The sequence below is a fragment of the Schistocerca nitens genome, chromosome 6 (assembly GCF_023898315.1).
Source record: "Schistocerca nitens isolate TAMUIC-IGC-003100 chromosome 6, iqSchNite1.1, whole genome shotgun sequence".
In the NCBI taxonomy this organism is placed as follows: domain Eukaryota; kingdom Metazoa; phylum Arthropoda; class Insecta; order Orthoptera; family Acrididae; genus Schistocerca; species Schistocerca nitens.
The window spans coordinates 474,530,119-474,550,760 of NC_064619.1; the positions used below are offsets into that span (position 1 = coordinate 474,530,119).

Below are 20,642 nucleotides of genomic sequence, written 5' to 3' on the forward strand. Positions count from 1 at the left end.
GAAACGAGAGTGACCTGCACTTTCTTCAAATCTCTTAGTACCTTTCGTTGCTCTTACTCGTCGTCTGAAATTGTTCCTGTGTGTGACATCTACTGTGGTAATATTCGGAATTGCATGCGGTAAAGATGTCTCATGGTTGTCGTAAATACACACTGAAGACCCAAAGAAACTGGTACGTCCGCCTAATATCGTATAGGGCCCCCGAGAGCGCGCAGAAGTGCCGCAACACAACGTGGCTTAGGCTCGACTAATGACTAAAGACGTGCTGGAGGGATCTGACAACATGAATCCTGCAGGGCTGTCCATAAATCCGTAAGAGTACAAGGGTTAGAGATCTCTTCTGAACAGCACGTTGCATGGCATCGCAGATATGCTCAATGATGTTCATATCTGGGAAGTTTGGTGGCCAGCGGAAGTGTTTGGACTCAGAATAGTGTTCCTAGAGCCACTCTGTAGCAATTCTGGGCGTGTGGGGTGTCGCAATGTCCTGCTGGAATCGCTCAAGTCCGTCGGAATGCCCAATGGACATGAATGGATGCAAGTGATCAGACAGGGTGCTTACGTACGTGGCACCTGTCAGAGTAGTATCTACAGGTATCAGCTGTCCCATATCACTCCAACTGCACATGCTCCACACCATTACACAGCCTCCACCAGCTTGAACAGTACTCTGCTGATGTGCAGAGTCCACGGATTCATGAGGTCTCCATACCCGTACACGTCCATCCGCTCGATACAATTTGAAAAGAGACTTGTCCGACCAGGCAACATGTTTGCAGTCATCAGCAGTGCCAATTCGGTGTTGACGGGCCCAGGCGAGGCGTAAGGCTTTGTGTTGTGCAGTCAACAGGGGTACACGAGTGGGTCTTCGTCTCCGAAAGCCCATTTCGATGATGTTTCGTTGAATGGTTCGCATGCTGACACTTGTTGATGGCCCAGCATTGATATCTGCAGCTGTTTGCGGAAGGTTTGCACTTCTATCTAGTTGAAGATTCTCTTCAGCCGTAGTTGGTCCCATTGTTGCAGGATCTTTGTGCGGCCGCAGCGATGTCAGAGGTTTGATGTTTTACCGGACTCCTGATATTCACGGTAAACTCGTGAAATGGTCGTACGGGAAAATACCCGCTCCATCACTACCTCAGAGATACTGTGTCCAATCGCTCGTGCTGTGATTGTAACACCACGTTCAAACTCATTTAAATCGTGATAACCTACCATTGTAGCAGCAGGAACCGATCTAACAACTGCGCCAGAAACTTGTTGTCTTATGTATAAGTTCTCATTGCTCTGTGTGATAGAAAGGAACTGGTGCGATGAGGAAGCCTATTTCGAAAGAGAATGTGTTTTGAATATTTTAACGTTAAATGTAAAGGATTGACTATTACTAAGTGAATGCAATGTACCGATGTGTAACACAGCTAGTTAAGCTGGGGGACTAAAACACGGATATTCAATTGAGCTGCATTACCACGATATCTGGCTATCAGTCATGGCATCGGGTTTTGGCTTCCTGCATTGGGCTCGCTTTTGTGCGTTATGTATTGGTATCGGTTTTAGGTTTTTCCTATTAGTGTAGGATATCTGAGCTAATTTCTATGGATCAAATGATGTTTTCGTTAATACGATTCGTTAATTTCTGCCTTCATTTATGGTTATCCTTATTGGTATCGGTTTTCACATAGAGAACTGGTATCGTCTCTTGGCTCTCTGTATTGGTGTCAGGCTTTTTAGTTCAGTCACATACTTCTAATTTACCAGTCGTGGTTTGTTTGTGTGTGTGTATATGGAGGGGGGGGGGGGGGGAGGGGGACAGAGGATCTTGTTTTCAGCTAGGAACATTGGATACGAAACTTTTCGTTTAGCCCGGACCAGTGGCCATTTGTGCAGCCATTCGGACATATGTCTTACTATAGCTATGTTACAGTGTGTTAGTACCAGAGGCCTTGAGTATCTTGAGGGCCACACGTGTTTCTAGGTTTAAACTTTAAGAATGTTGAGTGAAGAAACATTCAAATTGCAATAACTGTTTTTTAAAGGTAACGTTTTTAGAAAGTACGTTTGAACGATATATATATATAGAGAGAGAGAGAGAATTTAGTAAATGTAACGTATTGAACGTTTTTCAGGTACAATTTTGTGTAAGAACAATTCTGTTTAAGAAAAAACTTACGTACAGTTAACAAATTAGTGCGCTGAGAAGCAACAATGTTCAAGAGAATCTAGAGGTTGCGAGAGCTGACACGAGAGTGGTCATTTTATTCATCCAAGTATTCACCACACAATTATACATAAATTCTATGACGTCGTATACTCACAGTCTTTGTTATTCTTAGTATTTGTTACACAGAAATGTAATTAAAATTAATATTTTCGTATTCAAAACACGTAAAGGTGGAGAGTTTTTCTTGGTAAAAAATAATATTCCATCATTGATAGAACAATTATATACTTAGAAAAGCGTAGTTTTTTTTCTTTATGGACGCTGTTGACTTGTGGTTAAAATAGAATTTCACTACGGTTTGTAGAAGGCTTTCTAGGAGACGGTACAACGCGCGCTAGAAAGTTAAAAGCATGCTTGTCGCGCAAATCCAGCTTTGATGTTTCCACTCAACAGTCACTTCATAAAGTTTTTGCAGGATGAATAAGTTATTATTAATAATTCACATTTTGGCTGAACGTCGTTCATAATTATTATTTGAATATCATGTTACATTTTGCCGTTTACTATACAGTGACGAATACTGTTACCTTGTTATTTACTATACTCTGGCCCCTACAGTTATCTTGTCATTTACTATACTGTGACCAATACACTTCCTTGTCACTTACTATACAGTGACCAATACATTTGTCATGTCTCTTACTGTACTGTGACCTATACAGTCAGTTGAACTAGTTAGCAAATTGCCGGAGATTGGAATATTTTGATTCCCCATTCGATGAGGCCCAAGGAAAATCCCAGCGTTAACGCCTGGTTGGAAGCATTCGGGTTAATTGTATCTAACTTTCGCTACATCATAGTCAAAGTCAGTCGTACCCATGAGAATACATTAATTCCCAAAGCTACAGGAATGTACCATTGTAATTTCATGAAGGATTCATTAAAATGCTTAGCTTGTTCAGCGGCTCCTGGCACATTATATAATCTATGTGCACAGTAATGGATAATTATAGTTTGATAAACGAGTCAAAATATGTCTTACATTGTTCTTTGCACAGTAGCAAGGCATATAGTTCATTTGCACAGTGAAGTCCAATTAAAGTGTGATTAACGAGTCACAAACTTGTTAAACTGTTCAGTGCTCACCAGCACTCGCTTAAAAAGTTTTATCGTTGTTCTGTCTGTGACCTGACAGTAATGTTAAAGTCATTACACAATATAATTCATTGTTCCAAGTTCGTGAAATAAAATAATTTTACATTAAGATTTTCAAGTCTCGTCGCCGGCGTCGGCATGCGACATCGATGATCTGGAAGCAGTCGTCTGCCCCCGCCGGTGGTTGTGTCCACAGACCGCCAGGACAGCGAATGCGCAGGGGGCAGCCGATGGTGGTGCGTGCGAGGTTAGGAACACAGCTTCCGGATTGGCTGCAGAAATTCATCACTGCTCCTTGATGGTCTTGGCAACAGCTCTACCGAAATAGCGAACATAAAAATTTCCCAAGCGGCGTCAGAATATCTCTGACATAATGTCCGGCAGAAAGAACTCACAGAGATTAGTACACTATTACTGTCACACAAAAGTGTTTATTACATATGTTTGTGAAGTTTTTATGCTGTTCGCGAAGGTTGTTCGTAGAAATGTCGCACCAGTTGGATCCAGATCATGGAATTCGCATATTTAATTTAGTTATTGCTCTGAACATTAGTTTCACATTTTCCACTGTCTCTATGAAAATTATTCACAGTATCACTACACAATGGTGTCTGCAAATATTTCCATGGTATGGACCACAGAAATGTTTATTTTGCACTCAGAATTTTCATAATTTATTTTTAGCAACGTCAGACGCCGTTACTCAGAGGTTCACGAAGTGCTGTAGCGCTGCTGTCAAGGTAACAGTGTACCCCGTAAGTCTTGATGCATTCGGTGCGCTGCGGTTTTAATGTATCGCACTCGACGGTAAATTTCACAGTTACTTTGAGTGTATTCACACGTCACTGAAGTTAGCACTATCGGTTCTTTGTATCTCGAACATACAGTTTTTCTTACGTCACTTATGACATCTTTTTACGTACAGTTCGTCATTACATGATGTACGTATCTTAATTGATACGTGCATTATTGTCGCATGTTATGATCATACAGATGTGTAAATCACTTTTTCTTTATACATTATATGCTCACATACTCTTACTTATGTATCTTTCTCCACTCCGTGTTTTGTGATCAATTATACTCTGACTCATACAGTTATCTTGTCACTTACTGTAGTGCGACCAATAAATTTCCTTGTCTCTTGCTATACAGTGACCAATACATTTGCATGCTGCTACTCAAGGCTCTGACTGACTCTTACAGAGTAATGACGAGTGTATTATTTTTCATGTTCAAGAATCCGATTACATGTGTGTCTAACATCAGCAGATCTCATTTCAGGTAAATATCATTTAATGATGTTCTATTATTGTTCATAATAATATACAAGAGACATAGTTAAAATATTTGGAAAACTTTTTCACGTCAATTCTTAAATGCAATTGACTTTATTTGTCTAGACTGATTTCTACTTTAACAATAACATCCAAAATGTTACATAAGATCGCCGGCCGCGGTGGTCTCGCGGTTCTAGGCGCGCAGTCAGGAACCGTGCGACTGCTACGGTCGCAGGTTCGAATCCTGCCTTGGGCATGGATGTGTGTGATGTCCTTAGGTTAGTTAGGTTTAAGTAGTTATAAGTTCTAGGGGACTGATGACCACAGCAGTTGAGTCCCATAGTGCTCAGAGCCATTTGAACCATTTTTTCTTGTTACATGAGATAAAAAAACTAATATCTGTTGCTTTCATGCTAGAAATATTTCCATAACGAGCAACAATACGTAAATAAAGAAAACAAATATCATCTAGAGACGCCTCACACTCCTTCTTGCAAGTTATTCCACAAACTTTTTCGATTCCTTATATGGATACAGGCCTTTGATAGTCATACTGTTAGATAAAAGAAAACATTGTTCGTTGTAGGCTATATTGCACTTTATTACAATCGTGCTATTAGTTAATTCTAGCCGTGAGCCATTAAACCAATGTGGAAAAGAGTCCATGTTTCCATACATAGTCATGTATGGTGTGGCGTGTCGTAGTATCGCGGTGTGTTACAAATCGTGGGCAGGGCTACAACAAAACCAATTATTCATTACTAGCGCTACAAGAGGTTTCACTTAATCACTGCCTCTCCCGGATAATGGTCCTTATTTTGTTGAAGAAATCTCCACCTGGGAACGTGTAGAAATGTTGTCTGTCAAGCAGTATAAATAGCACTAAGGTCATGCACGCAAGTGGTCTTATACAATTTACCGCTACTATTATCAGAAGTGGTAACATTTTTCTTTAAGCAAAATGAACCGTTTTTATAAACAATACCACACGCGCACAACATCAATGTTTTCTTTCCTGTCAAAAATATTTCATAAAAGGTTCTTACGAAATACTCAGGCTTCATACATTAGCAGAGAACAACTTGTATCACGTAAGATGCTGTCTGCTGGATATTTAAAGATTAGCCACAATCTAAGTGGATTTTTTAACTCTGAGTCGGTTCTTGGCCACCAGCACACAATTATTATCGCAGTTATTAAACAGCATTAATTTAAACAGACATAAATCTTGATAGTGAGTTATTGCGATAATAATCGTGTATTGGTGCCCCAGAACCCACTCAAAGATAATAAATTCCACTTAGAATCTGAATAATTTTGAAATATAGTGCAAACAGCATATTAGTTGATAAAAATTGATCTCTGCTAATGTATGAAGCCTGAGTATTTTGTAAGAACTTTTTATGAAATATTTTTGATAGGAAAGAATACATTAATGTAGTGCGCGTGTGGTATTGTGTGTAAATACTGTTCATTTTGCTTGAAGTAAAGTATTGCCACCTCTAATAATAGTAGCGGTAAATTGTATTAGACCACTTTCATGCATGAACTTAGTGCCATCTACACTGCTTGACAGACAACATTGCTACACGTTCCCAGGTGGAGATTTCTTTAACAAAGTAAGGACCATTAGCCGAGAGGGGCAGTGACGAAATAAAAGCTCATGTTACGCTGATAAAGGTAATTGGTTTTGTTGTAGTCGTGTCCAAAAAATTGTACAGTACTGATACCATAGCAGGTTACAATGCGTTTCAGCATTTTGGCACTCTTCCAAAGTCTGCAGAGAATCCTCATTTCTTTAGAAATCTGTTGCAAAATGCAGAATCCAGGAGAAAGGTTATTATTTTGTAGCGCGCAACCCTGTATATTTTGGTTAATAGCTACTAAAGACGGACTTCATTTATATTAAGCAACTCAAAATTGACGAAATATGCCACTAACCACTTTATCCTACTTATTATAGCAGACATAAAAGCCCAAAATAGCATCCCAATATTGTAGGAGTTTATGGTGTATAATGCTTCTGCCGCGAAACCATGTTAGACATTAATTTAACTACTACTAAAATAAATATTTTACTGTAAGTAAAAACGTACAGGAAAAGAAATATTCAGTTCATCAAATAAAAGTAGTGGATTGAAAGAACTTACCATTGTAACCTTGTGCACTAACGCTAGAATGACCGGTTCATATTATCTTAGGACTACTACGTCTGTCCACAAAGTATTCATTATGTTATTTATTGTATGCGTTGTCAGGTTGCGGGAATGATCTGAAGATACGAATGTTGCGTGACACACACTGCCGACTCGAGTCACAGAAATATACAGCCAACAGTAAGCTATATCACATTCTTTTGGCAAGATATTTCAAAGTAGCATGGCAATCAATTTATATAATGTAGCCAAAACTTATAAATGGCAACATTCATGCTAAGCTCCTATGGTCTTCTCGAGAACCAGAAATAACGCAACTATGTTGGCGTTACATAGCTGCTATGTGCAGTAGATTTTGAACGAGGATTTTTAGACGCTAACTGGAAACGGCATAAAATAATTGCAAAATCTTAAGGTTTTCAGGTTCACATTTGCTTTAATGATCACTGTTTTGGAAATAAAATGATCTCACTTACATTATTCTCTAAAGGTGCGTAATACAAGATTGCAGAGAGAAATCGATTGCCTGCTTACACCCAAAAATTGCATGCACGCTAGAATCGTCCCTGTGTGATTTACTTATTTGCAGTTTCAAAAGGTTCATTCAAAATTTTAGTACGCTTTTAAGAGTAATCTTCATTACTTGCCTGATTAAATTATTCTTGACCAATCAAGTTTACCAACTTCGCTAGAAACTGTTTTTATTACTACAGCTGGTTTCGATAGATTTACGCTCTCATCATCGGATCCGGCAGCATACATATATCGAGACCGGCTATAGTAGTAAAAACAATTGCTAGCCGTTTTAGCAGACTTGATTCTCGAAGAATAATATAACTTTCTGATGGGCCGCAATGAGTGACGAAGTGTCAGATGTGTATAACTGGTATAACTAATTTAGACTTACTTGTTGGTGTTGTAAGTAGGCTCTTTAAGTTTTTATGTTGGTAACGCCACTTAGCACTCTGTATGAAAATCACTGACTGTGCTGTGTGCAGTCTGTGGCTGGTTGAATTCATTGTTGGAATATTCGCTTCTGTAGTGTAGGGCAGTTGGATGTGAACAGAGAGTAGCGTTGGGCAGTTGGAGGTGAGCTGCAAGCAGATGTGGATGTGGAGAGAGAAATGCCAGAGTTTTAAGAGGTTGCTATAAGCGGACGATCTGGGCGTGTGACTGCCAGAAAAAGGAAATTTGTGAAGATGGATGTCATATATATATATATGGCTTTTGAACATTATTAAGGTAAATACATTGTTTGTTCTGTATCGAAATCCTTAATTTGCTATTGCTAACTATGCCTATCAGTAGTTAGTGTCATTTATAGTTAGAATCTTTTATTTGGCTGCCAGTACTGGCGCTCGCTGTATTGCAGTAGTTCGAGTAACGAAGATTTTTGTGAGGTAAGTGATTTGTGAAACGTATAGGTTATTGTTAGTCAGGGCCATTCTTTTTTAGGGATAATTGGAAGTCAGGTTGCGACTTGTTATTTTAACCCTATGGAAAAAAAGAATTCAGAGAGTCTTGTCTATTTGTAAACTTTGTCAAAAAGCTAAACCATCTACCGTCTCACATCGTGCGTCGTTGTTTCCTATCATTTCTTCTAAATTAAAAGAATTTGCTGCTGTTGATCTCTTGGGATCCCTTGTGTCAGAACATCTGATGGATTTTCGTATGTTCTAGTAGCTGTTGAACTTACTTCAAAATTCGTTTCTTTCACTCCGTTACGCAAAGCCACTGGATGGTCTGTATCCAACGCCTTTGTTAAAAATTTCTTACGTGAATTTGGACACTTTGCTAAAGTCATTTCAGATAACGGACCCCAATTCAGATCTACTGTTTGGTCACTCATGCTTCGGCATCATAAAATCAAGCCTGTTTTTATTTCATTCTACTCACCACATTATAACCCGTCTGAACAGATTATGGAAGAAATCAATAAGGTTTGCAGACTTTATTGTCACAGGAAGCATCAGTATTGGGACAGATATTTACACTTATTTCAAAACGCGCTGAATGAAATGCCTCATGACTCCACTGCTTTACCACCTATTCTTGTACTGAAGAACCACCAAACAGAATAAGAGCGCTTATACCTTTTCCGAATACAAATAAACTTCGACACAAAGACATAATTGATTTGGCTATTAAAAATATAAATTATGCGGCAGACAAAAGGAGAAAACTACATGGTAAAGCAAATGCAAAGAAACTGCATTTTGGTCAGAAAGTTCTCATTAAGGCTCATTCATTGTCACATAAGAAGAAACACTTGCGTCACAAATGCTTTCTGATTTACAATGGACCTTACAGAATCCGACGTATACCCCATAATGATTGTGTTGAAGTTGAAACTCTGCGTACTAGGAAGAGTAAAGGTTTACACCACATTTCACATGTAAAACCGTTTATTGAGAGATAATTTGCATTCTGAATTAGTCATTGCTATAAGATTTCTACTTCACGTTACTAGTACATTTTGTCACTGCAGCGCAACTCAAAACTTCATTCCATAGATCATTCCTCTTATTTTAACACTTGTTCCCGCAAAAAAAAAAAAAAAAAAAAAATCGTATCCATGCATACTTTCTGTATTTTATTCATATCCTCTTTCAAAATAATTATTCTTCATTGTACACTGCTTTTTTGCCAAACTTTTATTTCTAATAGCTTCTCAATGCATTTCATCCAATTCATCGTCACTCATTCTCTTATATAGCCTACCCCTCTTAAGCTAACTTAAATCTACTGAGCTCAGATGCATAAACTAAGGGACAAGGCAAGGCAGCATCACAAAACAATTAACACAAACAGCAATGACAGAAAATGCAAATTGCCAAATCAAGCAGCAGTATATCTAAATTAGCAAAGCAAATGCAACATTACAACTAATATGAGCCAATTTGCAGCAACAAGAAAAATAAATCAATAGTGAAACTGGCTTAATACAACGTAAAATTCATAGGACAATGCCTGAAAAACAGCAGCAGCAAATGCCATAACTTATATCTAAACATGAAAAAACCCAAGCAGAAAAAATACTACAGTTAAGATAGGAAACGTCTAATACCTATGTCACATCTTAACAGTAGAGTGATGCATCACAATAACTTACTCTACCAAACAAGTTACCAAGCCATTGAAAAATTTATGTATGCAGTTCCTGTGAAGGGGAATGTCTATTTGTAACTCCCCCCCTTTTTTAAGAAAGTAGATCATAAAATTATTATTTACTGGGTCTGTAAACAGAGAATAGTGATATTAGTACATCTAATAAATTTTATTTTAACCAATGCTGCAGCACAGCTAGAAACTAGATAACAAACAAAATGAGCAAATATATATATAAACCAAAGCATGAAACGTCATTCACTAGCCATATGGCATTTCAGTAAACATCAGCAATTACGAGTTCCAAAGTGTAATTATATGTTTCTAGAATGAAATTTTCACTCTACAGCAGAGTGTGCACTGATACGAAACTTCCTGGCAGATTAAACTGTGTGCCGGATCGAAACTCGAAATCGATACCTTTGCCTTTTGGGGACAAGTGCTCTACCAACTGAGCTACCCTAGCACAACTCACGCCCTGTCCTGACAGTTTCAATTCCGTCAGCACTTCGTCTCCTACCTTCCAAACTTCACAGAAGCTCTCCTGCGAATCTTGCAGAACTAGCATGCCTGGAAGAAAGAAGGAAGAGACATGGCTTACCCACAGCTTGGGGGATGTTTACGGTCGCAGGTTCGAATCCTGCCTCGGGCATCGATGTGTGTGATGTCCTTAGGTTAGTTAGGTTTAACTAGTTCTAAGTTCTAGGGGACTAATGACCTCAGCAGTTGAGTCCCATAGTGCTCAGAGCCATTTGAACCATTTTTTGGGGGATGTTTCTAGAATGAAATTTTCACTCTACAGTGGAGTGTGCGCTGATATGAAACTTCCTGGCAGATTAATTGTAATTATATGTCTTCAAGTATGAGCGTGTCGTATTTGCGGTGCTTTATACAAAGAAATGTCAATAGCGAGGCTAATGCCCTCTTCTTTCTCCAATGGCTTTTTTTCAGGTGATGGTCACACAGCTGGGTGCCTGCAGTGCATTATGTCAAGGTCTCTTAAATTCATTACAGAAATATTTACGACAGCAGTTTCCGCTACAGTAACAGTCTTATATAATAAAAAATTACTCACATCGCAGAATTACAGTAGAAATGTGTAGAAACGAAATCGCATGAACAGCAATGCTGTGATACTCACATTCACGGATGTACACACATGTCATAACTCTTAAAGTACGATTCTTGGTTTCCAACATCTTTTTCACAAATCAGAGTCCCTAAACACTACTCATTATTCCTTACCTTATTACACATAATTACATTCCTCGTTTAGTATCATCTTGTTGATCATAAACATATCTCATCATAATATACATCGTTGTTGTTATAACATCATCATAACAGATCAATCACATCTCAAAATTGTCGCAGCGTCTTTCAATAATCTCAAAACCAAATAAAAAAAAAATGCTCTCTGCTCGTTTCAGTAAAGTCATCTGCCTCAAACTTACTACAAAAATCATGATTCCATACCAAATACATCATTCAAAGCTATCATAGCTCTCATAGTATCACAATGGTTTACGAAAAAAAATGAACAGTTCACAAAGTACAGCCAAAATACAATTTAATAAGTGTGAAGTTATCCAACTTTGTAACTGCGTCAACATCTGTCTCTGACATAGTAAAACAAAATGTTTCTCTCTCTCCGTTAAATGATCAGATAGCTGTGTTATTCTGTGTTAGAGAAATATGGTACCGATGTGTAAAGTTGTATAAGGAAATGCCATATTAGCTAGGGCTCCTAGCGCTTGACACACGCTTACTACACAAAGTAGGCGTGTACCCCCTGAGGATTAATGTAATTATATCCTCAGGTGTTACAGATTACTGCAACGGAATTAAACGTCTCAGCGAAAACCTTCTTTGTGTCATTGTAATTCAAGTATCATTCTAAAAATGTTCCAAGTACAAAAACTTAATCACTCAAATGCGTTTCCTGTAGCGCTAAACTGTGCGTCTTGCTGTAAGATAATTTCTGTCATTACTTGACGGTAAAAATGTGAAAAGTGTCGTAGTTATCGTCCTCAATAAGCAAATTTCTGCAGAAGTCAAAGTACTTACCTCATCATAAAGAAAAGTGAAATGCTATGAGTATAGATATCGTAGTTATTACGCTTATTGCCATGATCAAGAAAGTACTATACTGTAACGTATTGTTTTGCTACGGAAAAGGCTGTCTCATTGTAACTATACCATAAAAGTTACTACTAAAACAAGTTTTACTTTCCAGTATAATACAGAAAAACTGTGGAGATATAAAGCAGATACAGCACAAAAGCAACAATGTAAATTGTGTCACTCATTAAAAGCGATGTGATATAATCGCTGTCAAACAAACCAAACACAAAGTCATCTGTAATCTCCCAGAAAGTACTTTAAAGCCTGAATGTATTTTCAAGTAAACCAAAATGTTGCATTAAAATCACATTAGCAGCATATGTTCTAAGTATGTAAGCCTTATGGTCGTTACATAATCGTGCAACTAAGAAGCAAGAATGTAGACACAATAACACTGTGTCGTCTGTTCACTATAACAGTGCATTCGTAATTACAGTCTAAATAAGTTCCCTAGGTTCTTGACTGGATAGTTAACTTCAAAACATTGTTGCATTTTAACAGTTTCTAAGTGTGACAAAATGTACTAGTAACGTGAAGTAGAAATCTTATAGCAATGACTAATTCAGAATGCAAATTATCTCTCAATAAACGGTTTTACATGTGAAATGTGGTGTAAACCTTTACTCTTCCTAGTACGCAGAGTTTCAACTTCAACACAATCATTATGGGGTATACGTCGGATTCTGTAAGGTCCATTGTAAATCAGAAAGAATTTGTGACGCAAGTGTTTCTTCTTATGTGACAATGAATGAGCCTTAATGAGAACTTTCTGACCAAAATGCAGTTTCTTTGCATTTGCTTTACCATGTAGTTTTCTCCTTTTGTCTGCCGCATAATTTATATTTTTAATAGCCAAATCAATTATGTCTTTGTGTCGAAGTTTATTTGCATTCGGAAAAGGTATAAGCGCTCTTATTCTGTTTGGTGGTTCTTCAGTACAAGAATAGGTGGTAAAGCAGTGGAGTCATGAGGCATTTCATTCAGCGCGTTTTGAAATAAGTGTAAATATCTGTCCCAATACTGATGCTTCCTGTGACAATAAAGTCTGCAAACCTTATTGATTTCTTCCATAATCTGTTCAGACGGGTTATAATGTGGTGAGTAGAATGAAATAAAAACAGGCTTGATTTTATGATGCCGAAGCATGAGTGACCAAACAGTAGATCTGAATTGGGGTCCGTTATCTGAAATGACTTTAGCAAAGTGTCCAAATTCACACTGAATGCAAACCCTGTCCTGCCTTTTGTGTTATTCCGCTATGTGTTTGTGTACCCTTCTTTTGTAAAGCCTGTATTACTACAAATGTTATCTGTACTTTTATGTTCTTTAATCATGTATTTTGTACCTTTATAATTGTATTCTCGTGTTATAAAATTGTAATTGACACCAGTTCATCAAATTAAGTAAGTTGTAGGGATTCATTTCAGTGTACACGTTTCTGTTGGTCATAGTATATGCACAATAAGTGAGGGAAAAAATGACTGTTACTACTCACACGTGTGTTGATAATTCAGCAAGGGACTGGTTAATAGCATTGTTGGTTCTAAGGATATTTCCAAAATTTTTTGTGAGTGCACAAGTGGTGGTTTATGGACTTGCTATATTGTCCGCAAGACTCTTCGATGGTGATTGTGCACCTGCACAGTTGCAACAGATGGGTTCTGGCCGTCTCTACAAGGACTACAGTGGGTCTGCATCTTTGATGGCCCACCAATACCATTATTTCTACAAGGACTACAGTGGGTCTGCACCTTTGATGATCCACCAATACCATACTCTCTACCAGGACTACAGTGGGTCTGCTCTGTGATACCTACCTACCAATATTCTTCAAAACTTCGACTAACTCTGCGGTGGGTTTGCTGTGTTGTGGCCCATTGCCTGTCTGCATGTCGAGAGTCAACACTGTCCCTCCGTTGGAAGGACAACACTACTTCTTCAAGACTGCATGGAAATCCACTACCTCTGTGTGCATTTTCCTTTACTGCTCAGATTTTTAGAAAAAAAAACACTGCAATCACTACGGTGATGAATGATTAGGACTGTCGTTATGGACTGTGAGAAAACTTTTGCTTTTGACCAACAATGCATCGATAAGTATGTGCATTTGATATATTTGCTATCGTTAACATAAAAAAAATTTTGCAAATAATTTTGGGCACTGCCCAAAATAATTTGTAAAACTTTTAGTGGGTTTGCATGGGGGCTATGTAAGTAGGATATTTAGGTTGTTATGTTGGTAACGCCATGTAGCGTTCTGTATGGAAATCAATGACTGTGCTGTGTGCAGTCTGTGGCTGGTTGCAATTGTTGCAATATTCGCTAGTGTAGTGTTGGGCAGCTGCTGGATGTGAACCGCGCGTAGCGTTTTGCAGTTGGAGGTGAGCTGCCAGCAGTCGTGGATGTGGGGAGTGAGATGGCGGAGTTTTGAGAGCGGACGTTCTGGACGTGTGTCCGTCAGAAAAAGGAAATTTGTAAGAATGGATGTCATGAACTGATATACATATTACGACTTCGGCACACTATTAAGGTAAATACATTATTTGATCTCTGTCAACATCTTTCATTTGCTAACTATGCCTATCAGTAGTTAGTGCCTTCAGTAGTTACAATCTCTTATTTAGTTGGCAGTATTGGTGCTCGTTGTATTGCAGTAGTTCGAGTAACGAAGATTTTTGGGACGTAAGTGATTCATGAAAGGTAAAGGTTATTGTTAGTCGGGACCATTCTTTTGTAGGGATTATTGAAAGTCAGATTGCGTTGCGCTAAAATATTGTGTGTCAGTTTAGTGATGATCAGAATAAGTAAAGAGAAAACTGTCTGAGTACGTTGAGTTTTGCTCAGCTGTTCGTAAATCAAATAACCTATGAGGTTTATCAGCACAGTAATTCATAAATTTTCCAAGAGGACGTTCCAACGTCATCGGTCCCTAGACTTACACGCTACTGTAACTAATTTCAACTAACCTATGCTAAGTACAACACACACACCCATGCCCGAGGAAGGACTCGAATCTCCGGCGGGAGGGTCCGCACAATCAGTGCCTCTAACCACATGGCCACTCCGCACGGCTCCTTTCGTAAACGTAACTTTTTTTTCCCCCAGAAACAAACACACAATTTGCAGAGTTCACTCCATCATACAGGACAGCAAAAGCCTCCATTTTCTGTCATTTTTCCTTCTTTCTATTTTCGTTATCAGTAAGTCACTTAAACTTTTCTCCACTGTTTGGTACCTATACTTCCATCATGTCCCCAATTCACTTCCTCCCCCACCCCTCTCTGACGTCAAACTCACTTTGAATCTACCTAATTGTGATCTGTATTTGTTTCTCAATCTTTCATGAACCATTATAACTCAAACTTGTTTACCGCAGCTACCACTGTATTTCACTTTTCATTTTATAATTCCTGTATATGTTGTATCCAGTTTTAGTAGAAAGTCTTTTATAACATCCGTATTGTTATGTGAAACATTTTAAAACATCCCTTGGTATATAAACGACTGAAATATACGTTAGTATTCTGGGATTGTAAGTTTCGTCGTGTTTCTTTCAAAGCAAACGTACTCGACTATTTGGTTTCTTCTTAATGTGGAATTCAAAAACAGGTTTTCCATTGTTTATTAATTATTTATTAATGAAGATGAGCATATGACAATGGAAAAAATTGAAGACATGAGATACTGATTTGCAGATATCACAGTGGCGGAGACTAGCAGCTGCAGGAGTTTAGGAGGAGACCCTCTTGAGCTCCTCGCCGTACTTCTGCCTGTAGGTGCCGGTGGGGTCGTACTTGTTCTCCAGCGGCGTCCACAGGTCGGGCTTCTCCTTGATAAGGAACCTGATCACCTTCTCGGCGCCAGCCTTCTGCTTCTCGTTGCACTTGGCGCACTCATTGGTCAGCGCATCAGGGACGGCAGCTGTCAACAGACAGGTTACACATTCATAAAGGTGAAGAGATCAAAAATACTTATTCTAAATATACTTAATAATTCAGTACTGTGTGACTCCTAGTATTTCGTTTTGAAGCTACATCAGTGGTCTGTGTTTCAAGTTGGCCCCACATGGTTCAGTGGTGGCCATCCTTGGCTTCCACAGAGAAAAGCGTTGGAAATTTATTTGCTTTGTTTTACTGCAGATATGTATATTCTTCTGCTTGTTTTCTTACCTTTCATTATCGCACGAAAAATGGTGAATACGGGCATTATATCATATTGCGACTTGATAAATGTGCTAATATCATACGTAGAAACCAAAATCATGAATTTTCCCACAGAGGCACTTTCGGCCAGATGCAGAAAATATAAAGAATATATATTTTATGTAGTCGTGCAGGAGGTAAGGTTGCCACTAAAAATGAATAAGAGCGGGAATATATGACTCCAGTGTCTTCTTTATTGTATATGTTTTCCAGTTTCCAGTTTCCAGTCCTTTACGTACATACAGCACTGCGGAACAGCTTGTAATCAACCACTTTACAAGGGCAGTTCAGAAAATGTAGCCTTTTGGACATGGCAAGCTTTGCGGTAAAAAATCAACCACGCAGGACCTGTCACACATTTTAAACAAAAAGAGAGTTAAAAAGAGAGAGGGAGAGAGAGAGAGGGAGAGAGAGAGAGAGAGAGAGAGAGAGAGAGAGAGTGATTGAGAGTAATAGAAAGAGTTTCTGCGAGGGAAAAAGATGGAGAGAGGGGGCAGGCATTGGGAGAGCGGAGGGAGGAGGGAGGGAGGGTGAAAGTTACGTATGAGAGTTACGTACAAACAAGAAATCACAACAATAAAGCGCCTCTTGAGTCATGTGAACTAATCTATTCGAAGGTGCGTACTCTTTAACCAGGGTGATTTGTATAACTCACTCAATTTCTCAAATGACAGCGAAATAAGCGAGATCTATTGCCTGTTTCGTAAATCACCGACCAGACGACCACACAGCTGTCTCGATAAATGTGAACTTTTATCAAAATAGAGAAGGAACGAAGGTATCAGGAACGCATGTACATCTTGCAACAGAGACCAATATGATTGAAGGAGAACTGTAGGGTTAAATTTACAATAGAAACGGCTGTGGATTGTTCAGTAGATTATCGACATGTGGAAAATAATGGATCAAGATACAAGATATGAAGGCTGCCAGGGAAAGACACCTTGTTTAGAAAAAAACTAATGAAAGTGTTCACAGATTTATTACCAGAGACTAACATCCTGCACTGGTGAAGTAAATCCATCCCAAACAATATCCCTGAGAGCGTGTGCTAACTAAAGATGGGAGTTCACTTATGGAAGAGCAGAGAACATATCTGGCATATTACTAAAAAAGTTACTGTTCTTGTGAAGTATATATTGCAAGCATATAACTATCGGGTTTCCGATTTCACCGACCTTTAACACGACTATATAACATACTTATATGTAACACGTGTTTCAGTTGTACTGTGAACTTCTCAAGCGTTTCCAAGAAATCAAGGTTCGAAGTATTACAGTCCGTTTCAAATCCAAAAGGGGACTGTCAGCCCAAGGGGGTGGTGTTTCCGCAGCTGACTACACGTTTAATTGTACTGTGTTAGAGTCGATTTTGTTCCACGTTTCCTGCCAAGTAGATGTACTAAAACTAATCATGTTTCTTCGAAGAGCGATAATAACAACAATGCTAATTTGAATGTTGGTGGTGTGTGACAATGTTCGCTGGCATATCTCATGGGACGGATTCAGCCACCTGTCAGAAAGGATGTTCTGTCTCCATTCTCACTGGTCCCTTTCAATTTCGGTATGTGGGAGTTGTGTCGCATGTGTGTCCGTAGAGTGTAAGTTAGCATAATGGACGCACATATTACACCCTACCCATCTCGAACAGCACCAAGGAGGCAGGCGAGCTTAACATCCACATCCGACGAATGGATCAGCATCAACAGTGTCACATGCTGTCATTTTAAGAGAAAATGGAAAGAGATTTAGAATATAAACAAGATCATTGGCAAAAAAGCCGATGATTAAGAAATTCACGCCACCAAACGTTTTCCCCATAAAAATTTGATTCACCACTAGATTTCGGACAAGCTACATCGAACACAGTGGCAGATCATTGTGCTAATGTTAGTGGTACAACTGATGCGAGCTGTAATAGGAATCCAGGTTAAATGAAGCGAATTCATACCAGTCTACATATGCTTCAACTGATATCCTCTATATATATGTTGCTGTTGGGGTATCAACAGAAAGCATATGTGGCCCGTTATTATGTAAAGGTGACAGGATTAGCTGCCTGCAATACTGCACACAGCTCCCTTGGATACTAGAAGTAACAGAATATCCAGGACACAGTTGATAATCACGAATACGCTGTTCTGTCTATGTACAGGCGAAGAGTACGTTTGCTGTGTTTATGACGAAGGATCGTTACCAGGACCTTGCACGGCGATTGAAGAAGTGTAGATGCAAATATTTGTTGGCGGGTTAGAAAAACATGATGCTATTCGAAGGCAGTTGAGGCAGGCATGTGCACAGCTGCCTTAGCTTTGTCGTATTCGAAAGTCCCATAAAACTTTTAACCTTGATTTCTCGAAAATGCTTTAGAAGTTTATCGTAGTAGAGCAGAATCCGTTACATATAAGTATGTACTACAGTCTTGCGAATGCAGAATTGGAGACCTATTTGATGTGCGCTTCATTCATGAAGCAGATGTCAGACAGATAACGAGTGTCAATATAGGGAGAACTGTAGTGACTGCCCAGCACTGCACTCACCCTTGAGCTCCTTCCCGTCAGGCGTGCAGGATGCGTCGCTGTCAGAGAGCAGGCACTCGTGGTACTTCTTGAGCAGGCGGTCGTTATGCAGGATGTCGTCCAGGTCGATATTGTCGTACTTGGTGGTGTACGCAGTAGCAGCTGCTACCAGACAGACCAGCAAGAGAGTGTATTTCTGCATCGTGACTCTGGCAATACTCTGCTGCTGTAGCGTCTGGGGAGTGATCTGCCGGCTTCAGTCAGCGCTGCATTATATATACGTACGTTCGCCGGTACACCTGACGTCACGGCATATGCCTACGCAGGCGCCAGGCAGCGGACGCTGACCTTGACTGGTCCCCGCACCAGGTCGTTTCTGAGAAGAGCCAGTCGCTGTCAAGGGTACTCGTGACCGTTCGCTGTATTCCAGTTTCCATGATGCCTTACTGGAAATTCCTTCTTCTTTTACTGTACGTACACAAGTAAATAATGGCTCGACCAATAACATCAAGAAAAAAACAATCGCAATCAACTTAATCCAGAAAAGGTTTTACCGTGAGTTATGTTTTCTTGGGAGTGTTAGTACAGCGGTTTTTTGTGGACTGTAAGTCATCAATAAGTACATATACGAGCTAGAATATCTTCTTGTAGGCTCTTGTCCAAACAGAGTTTGGACCTGTGTGAAGTCAGTTTTAGAATCTGAAGTTTAGCCTATGAAATCTCATGCATGTCTTATCTTACTAGAATAATATATGGAAGAACAGAAACAAAAATCTACAATACATTGCCAGAAAGTCTGTTTGGCTTAGGAAAATAATCTGAGAGGCAGCTTTCTTTCGTTACATTGGGTCATGTATAGAAATCCCTCTTAATCAGTTACATCACGCAGAATGGCCTGAAGAATGCAATGAGTAGACGTTGACCCTTATATTTTATTTGCTCCGAAGCAACAGTAAACGATCTCGCTGGAATTGTGTTGTTATTATCAATTTGATTCGCTTATAACCACAGACCAGGTCGGTTTACTGTATCTTTGAGAATAATAATGCAAAAGGAATACCAACAAGCAACTCTAAATTAGTCAGACCAGTTATACACATCATACACTGCGTCAGTCGTTTCGGACGATCTGAACGTTATATTATTCTTGAAGAATCAAGTTTGCCATGACCGCTAGCATTTCTTTTTATTGCTATGGCCTGTCTTGACATGTCTATGCTGCAGGATTCGAGGATGACAGCGTAAAACTGTCGAAACCATCCATAGCAATAGCAAGAATTTCTCGTGATCTTGGCAAACTTTATTCTTCACGAATAATATAGTCAGACAATTAATGGAGATTACTCTTAAGAGCGTACTAACATTTTGAATGAACCTCTTGAAACTGCACATACAGGGATGCTTATAGTATGCATGCAATTTGTCGGTATAAGCAGGTAGTCAATTTCTCTATGCAATCTTCTATTACACGTCTTTACAGAATAACGAAAGTGTGATCATTTTCTTTCCACGACAGTGACCAGTAAGTCAAACGTTAACCTGACAGCTTAAGATTTTGCAATTATCTTATGCCGTTTCCAGTTAGCGTCTAAACATCCTCATACAAATTGTACTACGCATAACGTCCAGCGCTAAATATTTGTCAGCTATCTAATGCCAACAAAGTTTTGTTTCTTCTGGTTCATGAGAAGAACCCAGGAGCGTAGCATGAATGTTGCCATTTATAAGTTTTGACTACTTTACGTAAATTGAGTGCCATGCTACTTTGAAATACACTACTGCCCATTAAAATTGCCCCACCACGAAGATGACGTACTAATGACGCGAAATTTAACCGACAGGAAAATGATGTTGTGATACGCAAATGATTAGCTTTCAGAGCATTAACACAAGGTTGGCCCCGGTGGCGACACCTACAACGTGCTGACATAAGGAAAG

General features: G+C 39.1%; 2 protein-coding genes across 3 annotated transcripts in view; both read right to left on the minus strand.

Annotated features, from left to right (window-relative positions):
- Nucleotides 1–18,935, minus strand: part of LOC126263728 (allergen Tha p 1-like) — a 76,064-nt gene extending 57,129 nt beyond the window's left edge. Inside the window, exon 1 of the mRNA XM_049960886.1 lies at nucleotides 18,829–18,935. Within this exon, the coding sequence (XP_049816843.1) occupies nucleotides 18,829–18,906 (78 nt within the window). The 5' untranslated portion in view covers nucleotides 18,907–18,935. The remainder of the gene's footprint in view (nucleotides 1–18,828) is intronic.
- Nucleotides 15,595–20,642, minus strand: part of LOC126263723 (allergen Tha p 1-like) — a 201,073-nt gene continuing 196,025 nt past the window's right edge. For both annotated transcript variants that reach the window (XM_049960877.1, XM_049960878.1), the window contains exons 2-3: nucleotides 18,726–18,828; nucleotides 15,595–15,905 (exon numbers count right to left, since the gene is read on the minus strand). In XM_049960877.1, the coding sequence (XP_049816834.1) occupies nucleotides 15,715–15,905; nucleotides 18,726–18,828 (294 nt within the window). In that variant the 3' untranslated portion in view covers nucleotides 15,595–15,714. The remainder of the gene's footprint in view (nucleotides 15,906–18,725; nucleotides 18,829–20,642) is intronic.